At 35.5% G+C, this 10,879-nt stretch overlaps 2 protein-coding genes across 3 annotated transcripts; both read right to left on the bottom strand.

The window, feature by feature from the left end:
* Positions 1-2,102: 2,102 nt before the first annotated feature.
* On the bottom strand, positions 2,103-3,693 carry LOC118491604. The gene is made up of 3 exons (XM_035989501.1): positions 3,228-3,693; positions 2,886-3,170; positions 2,103-2,654 (listed from the first exon to the last, which is right to left on the bottom strand). The coding sequence occupies exons 1-3, from the start codon at positions 3,414-3,416 to the stop codon at positions 2,103-2,105; spliced, it is 1,026 nt and encodes a 341-aa protein (XP_035845394.1). The 5' UTR covers positions 3,417-3,693.
* A 790-nt stretch (positions 3,694-4,483) lies between these two features.
* LOC110937495 (granule-bound starch synthase 1, chloroplastic/amyloplastic) lies at positions 4,484-7,910 on the bottom strand. Of its 2 annotated transcripts, none has more exons than XM_022179920.2 (14): positions 7,743-7,910; positions 7,311-7,645; positions 7,042-7,122; positions 6,852-6,950; positions 6,694-6,783; positions 6,553-6,616; positions 6,361-6,461; positions 6,166-6,275; positions 5,848-6,091; positions 5,591-5,767; positions 5,316-5,507; positions 5,152-5,238; positions 4,936-5,064; positions 4,484-4,843 (listed from the first exon to the last, which is right to left on the bottom strand). In XM_022179920.2, the coding sequence occupies exons 2-14, from the start codon at positions 7,632-7,634 to the stop codon at positions 4,727-4,729; spliced, it is 1,815 nt and encodes a 604-aa protein (XP_022035612.1). In that variant the 5' UTR covers positions 7,635-7,645; positions 7,743-7,910; the 3' UTR covers positions 4,484-4,726. The 2 variants fall into 2 exon arrangements, with proteins under 2 accessions (XP_022035612.1, XP_022035613.1); XM_022179921.2 differs by having other exon boundaries at positions 7,311-7,648; positions 7,743-7,887.
* Positions 7,911-10,879: the final 2,969 nt, after the last annotated feature.

The raw sequence follows: 10,879 nt of genomic DNA, 5'->3' as shown, positions 1-10,879 counted from the left end.
TATCTTTTTCTTCTCCACAAGCAACAAATCTAGTGCTTTCAGGGAAACATTACCACGTAGGTTATCAAAGAATGATATCATGTGGTCCCCCATTTTCAAGGACCGGCTATCCTGAAAAGTGAGGTTTATTTGTATGCGTTGTGACTCTACAACTTTGTCAACAAGCCACACAAGTCTATGGAGCGAGCTGTTTGGCCCCTTAAGGTATCTCTTAAACTTAGCATGTTGGCTTTCAACTCTGTTGGTTGTATGTTGACCAAAGTTAGGGCTTGTGTTAGTCCAGGCTGAAACAAACTTTTCTTTATAGGGTAGTAGCCAGACAGTATACAAATAGTCCAAAACCCCTGAAAAAAAAATCAGAATATAACGATTTGTAATGTTTGTATTGTAACAAAATTTTTCTGATAAATTAACTATTTTTAAATAATTAATTAAACAAATACAACTATGTAATTATTGGATTAAATTGGTTAAAAATCGAATTTTGGGAAAAATATCATTTTTATATTTTCGAACATCATTCTGATGTTAAAATAATTATATAAAAATTTTCAGGTTTTATAAAATTAGTTTACTATTTTTATTGAATTTAATAAGATTAAAACTAACTTAATTCATAATAATTAGATAAAACCGGAAATAATTATAGTTTATATTTTTAGTAAAACAGGTTTGATGTATATGAGTTTATAAAAATGTTAGTTTTTATAAAAGCGATAAAAAACGTACAAAATAAAATAAAAGGTGTGTGCCCGGTTGGATTTTAAGAAGTGTATAAAATAACTAATGTTAGGGTATATAACAGCTCCTGGACAGGAGGATAAACTGGTAAAGAAGGGGTGCTTTTACATGAGTGGTTCGGGTTCGATCCTTGCTAAGGGGCGGGTTATACAAGAAACCCCCCCTTTTTTGTTATTCTAATTAACGTAGTTAACTAAGTTAACTTCTTTTTTAAAGTATAAAACAATTAATGTTAGGGTATATATCAGCTCCTGGACAGGAGGATAAACTGGTAAAGAAGGGGTGCTTTTACACGAGTGGTCCGGGTTCGATCCTTGCTAAGGGGCGGGTTATACAAGAAACCCCCCTTTTTTGTTATTCTAACTAACATAGTTAACTAAGTTATTTTTTTTAAAGGATTTCTTATTCAACATTTTAACTTGGTTAATATTTTAGAGTTAAAATAAGTTTCAAACAAGGCAATTTCAACCCTTATACTATAGATTTCAATAATTACATTTTATGCCCAAATACTTTGCAGTTTTAAATAATGTCAAAATAACCCCTAGACTATAACTTTCAATAAATGACAGTTTAGTCCCTAGACTTGGTTTTAACCATTTTTGTTATTCTAATTAACATAGTTAACTAAGTTAATTTTTTTAAGGATTTCTTATTCAACATTTAACTTGGTTAAGATTTTAGAGTTAAAATAAGTTTCAAACAAGGCTATTTCAACCCTTTTACTTTAGATTTCAATAATTACATTTTATGCCCAATACTTTAGATTTCAAACAAGTCCCTCAACTTATAGTTTCATAAAATGTCAAAATAGGCCCCTATAGTTTGTAATATAATACGTACCTGATCTATGGTCGTCAGTCAGTCGCGTAAATAGCCGCTCAAAGTTATAATTGTATAGCGTCTCAGTGGGAGAATTACACAATCGAGACCAAGAAAGCTTGAATATTTTCCATTCTTCAGCCGTTGCAAATTTTGCCTTGGTGTGTTTTAGAATATTTTGTGAGATGTGCCACCGACATAGCAATTTGGATGCTTTTGGGAATAGTTTATCGCAAGCATTCATCAAAGCTTTATCGCAATCTGTTACTATCACGCGCGGTTCCATACCCTCTTCCAACAATCCTTTGAGGTTCTGTAGGACCCACAAGAAGTTATCCTGTTTTTCTTTAGAGATAAAAGCATGAGCGACACAAAACGACTTGTGTGTCGATGTCACACCCACAATTTGAACAAACGGAAGTCTATACTCATTAGTTTTGTAAGTGGTATCAATCATCAACACATGTGGGAAAGCACGCCACATATCGTACGAGTACCGATGAACAAAAAAACCTCCTCGACCGCATTTGTTTCGGGATTCACCCGGGTGTGGTAAACATACCTTCCTTCATGCAACATTTGCTCCAATATCTGCATTGGAGTCCGATCACCGTACATTTTGACTTTAATCTTTTTATCACGTTTTGTATGTCTCGTAGAATGCACACGCTCTGTGGGTTTTGTTTTCTTATGGTTAAATGTATGTTCGTAGGCTCCATGTTTTGAATATAAAGTCTCTCTACCAATAATTCTTCGTCTGGGGTCAACCTTCTTGCAAACGCGTGACCCTCGAGAAATACCGCATGCTCATGGTTATGATCCTTTTGCTTCACCACTAAGCTCCAATTGCCACTACTTGCGTCTAGTTTCCCTATCATTTTAAAAGGACACCCAATCTTCTTGCTACCAGAACGCCGAACTGTTGCTTTACTTTTGCATGTGCCTCCACGGTCGCATTGCAACCATATCTTCACTGTCCTTGCTGACGAATCTTCACCCTTTGTTACCGTTCGTTGGGTCACAATGACGTAACCTTTCGCAATTTCTGTTTTGTAAGCCCAATTCTTTAACTCGTGAAGTGTCGCAAATACCTGAAACAACGGTAATTTAAAACTATGTTTAAAACTATATTTGTTTAAAATCTAATAAACCTTATAGATAACGAATAACACGTAAACAAAATCAACTTTTTCTAAATTCTAATAGGCACCCTTCTAATAAACCTATACATAACGAATAACACGTATACAAAATCAAAATTGTCTAAAATTTAATAAACATTATACATAACGAATAACACGTAAGTGACGGTAATGTTATACCTTTCCTTGTTTTTTCGGGTCATTAGCACCATCGTCCTTTTCACCACCATCGTCCCCGCCACCACCATCGTCCCAGTCACCACCATCTTCCTCGTCTTGATCACTTTCCTCGAAGTGTGTAACACCTTTCTCGATTTCGTTCTCGTCTTCCTCGATGTCAAAAGCACCTTCCTCGGACTTTTTCTTGCGTTGTTTTTCCTGATGGGAATGGTAAGTACCGTATGCATGTTTTTCCTGTTGTGGATAGCTTTGAGCCACGTAAGATGGTCCCGCCTCCTCTACGACCTGAAACAACTTAATGGTTATACTAAAATAACCAAAACGATAATATGAATTTTTTACCTGGTTCAAATCAGGCACCACGGACCGCACACTCCCTTCCTGATGCGAATGGTAAGTTCCGGCGTGTTGCGGACGCACGGAAACCACCTCCTCCTCACCTCGATCAACGCCGGGTAACCAAACGCTATCGGAGACATATGACTCATTCGAAATTTCACCAAAAAAATATCCAAAGTCCCAATTTGACATCGTGATTCGAATCTAATTTAACCAGACCGTTTATTTGAAAATTTTTATCATTTTCATCACTTTTTTGGGATTTTTGAACATTTGTATTACATAAATCCCGTAAGCTTGGGGTAAAAGGAAAAAATTCGAAACAATACGCAACGTATAGGGCCATGAGCGCGTATATGCGGATCACCTTTTCAGCCTTTTCAGTCTGAACTCAGCTGTCTTGTCAGCAACATACCTTAAATTCAGAGATTATAGTACCAATGAGCAGTGTATAATGCAATGAGAGGCGTATAGGGTTTAATGCTCTAACTACCACCTTCTTATACAGCACTCATAGGGCAATGAGGGTCGTATAACTTTACTTTTTCTGACATAATTAATGCACTCAAACCCTATACAAATTGCCTTATACGGGACTGCGGGGGGGGGGGGGGGGTGTCATTACTTTTGGGGGATGTACCAATACCCTCACCCTTATTATATATCTAGTCTAATATTCATCTGCAAGATAAAGAAGTGGTATGGCATGTAGCTTGAAGCATAAAGAGATTTATTTTTCTTTTATTGCTTTCCAACGATATCAGGCGACGACAGTCATGGGTCTTGGATGATATAGTCTTGTCTTGATCGGTTTGTGTTGACTAAGAGATTGGTGCTTGTGCATACAACAAAAACGGTTAAGAGATTAGGTGTCAGCGTGAGAGAACAGTTGGGGAAAAGAGGGGTAATGGGTGTTAGGGTTTTCTATTTTTGTATATTGTTTTTTTAGTAGTAAGGGTAAAATTCACATTCCACAAAATGTTAGCAAAAATTAAACGTCTATTAGCATTAAGGATTTGTGTTACGACTAACGAACAATGAGAGTAAAAATACAATATCTTAAAAGTTAGGACCAAAATCATTATCGAACCTTACTAGAGACCTTCGGTGTAATTGATCCTATAAACTATTGTTCATGAATGACAAACGAGAAGGTTGATGAATCAAAACTATAAGTAAAAGTATGATTTGAATATCATTAATATTTGTACAATGGTGTACTTTTAATTTTTATAACATGCTGGTGGGGGTCACATATGTTGTATTGCTCTCGACATCATTCAAAGCTTTGGTTCATGAGTTCCTTTTACAATAATGAGCTATGAACAATGGAAAAGAAGATGGAAAGTGAAACCTCATCTCCAAACATTATAGCCAAGAAATAAAATGACCATGTGCCACAATGAAAATTTTGAGGTTCAAATGTCTTTGTGGGTTGGGTTAGCATAACATGCATATATACTATTATTATGTTTCAAAATTATACAAAAGTGTTGGCTTTATTAAGGTGTAGCCACATTTTCCTTGGCAAGAGGAGCAATCTCTTCACCCTCAATTCCAGCCTCACTACCTTCCACCCCCAAACTCAAAAGCACTTCTTCCCACTTCTTTGCAGGTTTCTGACCAAACAAACACCAGTAATTACATAACATTATTTATTTGTTTACTTTTAGACATATAGTTTTCATTTTCATATGAAGTAATACTATACCTTCCAAGAAAGTTCTTGACCCATACAGTTTTGAATCATCTCTGAAAAGGCTGGAGTACCATAAACCGCTAACGCCCTTTTAACAGTCGTTGCAATGGCAGTTACATCTGCTGGATCAACTGTTTCACACTGCCAAAATCGGTTTCTTAAACTCAAGACCAAATGTAATGTAAATAACTCAATTTTCCAAAAAAAATATATATATAGTGTAATTACCTCAACGTTAAACGCTCCCATTTGAAATCCAGTGTAGCCTTCTTTCACCGTGTCAACCAACCCTCCGGTTGATGCAACAATAGGCACCTAAAGTTCAAGATATTTTATTCGCGTGTGTTACTACTTGTCACAAGTTATAAAAAAAATATAAGTTACGTGCTTACACATCCGTAAGGCATTGCTTGCAACTGGATGAGACCGCATGGCTCAAATCTACTAGGCACTATTATAAAATCAGCTCCCGCTATGATCATATGAGCCAGTTTCACATTGAATTTCGCCACTCCTCTAGCCTTAAGTGGATATTCTACCTCTAAGTCATCCAGTTGCTTCTCCATCGCCTTTTTACCCGTCCCCTAAAATAAAACAACACAAAAAATCAATATAATTAAGTTCAAAACACAAAACAAATAATAACTAACTAAAACCGGCAACTCACAAGAACTATTATCTGTACGTCCTCGCCTATAAATTCAGGGATGGCTGCCGCAAGAATGTCTGAACCCTTTTGTTCTTCAAGCCTGCCTATAAATCCTATGACAGGAATGTTTTTATCCACAGGCAATCCAACTTCTGCTTGAAGGGCTTCTTTTATAAGTGGTTTTGCACTCATTACCTATTTAAAAAAAAATCATTAAATTAGTGTAATTTAATTATGTAATATAATTACCATTCTTACAACTTCAAGCTTCTTACAGTGGTAGAATCAAATTTGACACTGGTAAATTTATCAGTCATGGGATTCCATTCCTGAACATCCATTCCGTTCACGATTCCCTGAACGGTTGTTTTCCTGAGGATATTGTCTAATTCCACTCCTTTGTCTGGACCAGAAACAAGCTCTTCGGCATAGTAAGGGCTAACGGTTAAGATCTTGTCTGATTCGAGTATTCCTGCTTTCATCCAGTTAATCTTTCTACCCTTCACTGGTTTCTCATATCTGCAACAGTCGAAATTATTAAAAAAAAAAAATATTGTGTGTAAATAATTAAGAAGTAACGATATAAACATTACCCGTCGATGAAATCAAAAGAGCTTCTGAACTCGTCGGGAAGATTAAGCAGTTCAAAGTCTGCAAAAGCAAATCTGCCCTGGTAAGCTATGTTGTGGATACAGAAGGCAACCTGCATTAAACCCACAAATTAAATCAAATTATATCTTTGTATGACAATATTAACAATAAGATTGAATTTGGTCATAGGGTCTTACTTTAGCACTCGCATACAATCCTCTTGGCTGATACATGCTTTTCAAGTAGCATGGAAGAAGCGCGGTATGCCAATCATTAGCAATGAACACAACATCTTCCCCTGCATCAAACCGAACATTTCACTCTATTTATAATTTATATTGTTTTGTGTACTCAAGGCTTATAGAGAAGATTCATCTCACAGTTCATACCATAGGGCCCTGAGAAATATTCACTACTATTTAGATTCAACACCCTCGGGGCTTCCAAAGCTGCCTGAAATCCACAAAATCAAGATTTTTAAATGACGCTCTAAAGAAAAACAAGCCGGAAAGATGACGACGATATCAAACCTGGCATAATAAGCTGAATCTAATTTGGTTATCTGTGTAGTCTATCCCAGCAACTGGTCCATAAACCTTTGAAGCAGTCTTTCCCCAAACCTTAAAACACACAAATTCCATCAAAACCGACTGTTTCAAAACGTACAAATCGAAAAAAACATCAGTACCTTCTCAAGAAACATAGGGTGATCCACAAACACTCTGTCAACACCTCTCTTATAGCAATGGAAGAATCTCACTTTCTCCGTTTTGTCCCCAGCCTTGAGCTATGTATACATATTTGCATAGCGTTTAGGGTTTAGGGTTTTAGGAACAACGAATGAAATGAACATACATAACTAATTAGCAATCGTATACCTCGATTTCTACTTCGGTATCCCAAGCATCCTTATACTGATCATAACGAGGTGCAACCGTCATCACACGATGCCCGTTCGCCTACATGATTACAAGATCCAATTGCCATATAATCATATAAAGTAACAACATACATTGTCCAATGCCCTTGTATTTATTTTTTATTTGTTATCAATAAAATTTACCAGGGTACCGTCCCGTTTACCATAAACAAAACAACATACAACAAGAGCGAAACATAAACAACATAAGCAGAAACAAAAACATACAGCCATGGCGGGTGGGAGTCCACCAACAACATCACCAAGTCCACCGGTTTTACTCCAGGGACCAACTTCGGCTGCAACGAATACTAAATTCATTCCTAACCCACAAACAACGAATTTTCTTGATTTCACATTTTGTATTCTGTTTGCATTTATCACCCTAGAGTTATACATAACTCTAAGTCCTTCATGAACCGCCATCTGCGTTTTTCCAACTCTTAACGCGGACGCTTTAACGTCACGCCTGCTGGTGTTAACTGCCACTCCATTGTTCGAAACTGAGGTTCTTGACACACAATTCAAATTCAATGCAGTGGAGGTAGCCATGAATGGAGATTCTGCTTCACAAACAACAGTTTTGTTAACAGTAGACACATCACGTGTGTTAATATACAAGATCACGTAAAAATGAAGGATTAGTTGGAAGATCTGTACCTGTGAATTAGTGGTGGGGAGAGGGGTCTGGAACCGAGAATGAAGGAGATGAGTTTATATTACTGTTGAAGTAGCAATGGTGTGGTTAATATTGATTTCACGTGGACTACGTGCCAAAATGCTAAAAACTAAAAGGTCACAAATTATATATTGTTTTTTGTGTTTATGTAGTTATGTTTGATGGAGTTTGGTGCTTGATATTTATTTACTTATCAGAGCCTCATGTTAGTGTTCACGGCTTACGATGGTTCCGGCCCCAGTTGTGTGATAATAGAGCATACGGAATATGCAGGAATATTATTATTATTATTATTATTATTGTGCCTGCTAAAATTTCTCATAAAATCGTTCAAATACTAACTAATTTTTAGTAATGTTACGTTAGATCACTAAAACTTTTATCAAACCAAAAAAAAAAAAAAAAAAAAAACTGACAAGTTTAATAGTATTTCATTGCTGTAAAGTTTTCAAAGTGGAAAAAGTCAATTGAAATATGAAATGGACATAATGCGATAATTATAAAGGAAAATTATCAAAATAAGCATAGTTAACCAACTTATTTCCAGAAAAGACATTGCTCGTCGGTTAAGGTTTAACTGGCAGTTAGATCATCTCCAACAGCTAGTCCGTTGGAGAGGTTTGCTCAACAAACCATAACTCAAACAAACCTCCTTGTTGGAGGAGGTGGTCCGGTGGGAGGCGGTTTGGTGGAGTGGACGAGGGTGGTTTGGAAGGGGTGGGCCGGGGACCACTCACTCACAATAGTTATTTTTACTTGTTAATGTAAAAAGTGAGTAAAAAGTGGTGTGTGATGTGGAGGTTTGAAATGTTTTATTGTTGAAGGAAAACGCAGGGTTTGGAGTGATGGTGATTTGAAATGATATGACATGCTAACTAGGCAGTTTGTTGGGATGGACTTGGTCCATTGTTGTGGGTGCTCTTACGACATGTTTAGCTAGCATCTTTCGACGCTAAATTTGCCGGCTTAACCAATGTTTCACTATTTTTTTGGTAATTTTGATCAGTCAAATGTCTATTTTAGCATTTTCCCCTAATTATAAAGCGTTTTTTACTAATGTTTTTATAACTTGATTTGTTATCGAACCAACCGTCTTACTAGTTTACTGGTCGGATTGATGGAACTATATGACGTCATTGTGTATTTTGAAAAATTATTCAAATACTACATAAAACAAAATTTCACTTAAAATTAAAAGTTCTATTTGAAAAGTTAAAGAAATATATCGTTTTCAATAAAACATAAAATAATGAAGACTAATGAATATGGATTGTACATAGTTTATATAAAAGTATGATCACATTAATAACTTTTTAAAACAATTGGTGAAAGACTTTCTCGTTTATATAAGAGGTAGTGACTTTTTGTGAACGTTTGTGACATGTTTAAGATGTACCTTGTTACTTCAGGCTCATTTTGAAAGGTGCAAGACTTTCTCGTTTATATAAGAGGTACTCTCACTTTATGAACGTTTGTAACATGTTCCTTGTTACTTCAGGTTCATTTTGAAATAATAACCAGTAAATAGTAATAAAATATTATAATTGTTTCATCTCAGTGAATTAGTTTTAACTTTTATGAATAATACCAGTACAATGCAATGATATTAAAATTTAATTGGTTTTCTATAGTTATTTTTTAAGTGAATGTAGTACTACAAAAAAGAAATTTAAACTTCTAATAGCTTTTTACAGTCAGTGAAATTGAAGTTATTATAGGATTCAAAGTAAGTGATAAAAAATATAAAAACTGACGTACTATTTACGTATTTTTTTTATGTTCACTTAAAAGACTCGAAATTCATCCACTTTCTCCATTCCAATTTTGTTCACTTTTCTCTACATTTAATCCATTTGCTGCATTTCCCCAAAGATGCCATCTATATTCGCTCGTTTCCCATTAAAAATTCCATCATTCCTTGCTTTCCATATCCTCTAACAAGTCGCCAATATGATGGTTTGAACATATTTTCTTTTTGGTTCTTCAATAGTCTTTGTTTTATAAAGTTCCAACAAATCTTTCATAGAGAAAGAAAAAATTGGTTGGATTTTGCACCATGAACTTACCTTATGCTACAATATTGATGCTACATAACAACCCGTAAATAGGTGAGCTGCATCTTCTTCTTGATCCCCGCATAACTTACATATTGGTGAACTTGAGAGCATACTTTTCTTTAACCCGATCATTGTTGACAACCGGTCTTGGACTCCGCACCACTCAAAGATATTGATTTTTTTGCCACCCCCTTGACCCATTCATAAGGATAATAAGGAACTCTTGTGCCTTGAATCCTTAACCTTTCAGAAAGAAACACATTTTCAACATACCTTCGTATCGCTAGAATACAATAAGTTTAGTAAATATTATCAAGTAGTATCAAACATACATGGTGTAAATGGTGTAGTTTTCAATGTATGCTTTTAAGGACAGATGCATGTATTCTCATCTAGCTAGTCGCTAGATTTGTTCTTGTTTATATAATACGATTTCCTTGCCATTTTCAAAAATAAAACTTATATATAGCCTATAGGTGAATCGAACGCATGAGTGAGAGAGTCAACTGTCAAACACCGTTTTCCATTTCCAAGGCTCGTTTTCCACACAAACACAACAGTAGCAATTTGGGTTGAAAATTGTTTCATGCAAGCATAAACATATTTAATATGGGATGAATGTCTATGTGTTTGAAGAAATCCAAACTCCCAATGTGTGAATTCAATCTATGTGGTCGTTGTGTGTGATTTGGGGATTTCGATAAGATTTGCATGTTAGCAAATTATAAAACCCATGGCGCATGTACATGATGGTAAAACTCTATTCTAGAAATGTCATTTAAAAAAAAATTTACATCGTATATACATATAACTAGTAAAATGAACATGCGCTACGCGGGAACTCAATTAGTATCAATTGTGAAAATCCAAAACGAAATGATCATCATACACCGAGAAAAATATCTCGACAGGTATTTTACAATTATTGTAAACAGTTATTAGCAACACCTTAGGTAGAACCGAAATTAGTTCCGATGTTGTTCGGTAAAAAAAGCCCATATTGTTTACAAATACATTTTGTTTGAGTTAGGAAAAAAAAAACTACCATAATGCCTACCGTG

The sequence above is a fragment of the Helianthus annuus genome, chromosome 4, assembly GCF_002127325.2.
Source record: "Helianthus annuus cultivar XRQ/B chromosome 4, HanXRQr2.0-SUNRISE, whole genome shotgun sequence".
NCBI lineage: Eukaryota > Viridiplantae > Streptophyta > Magnoliopsida > Asterales > Asteraceae > Helianthus > Helianthus annuus.
This window is presented reverse-complemented; position numbering and strand designations above follow the sequence as displayed.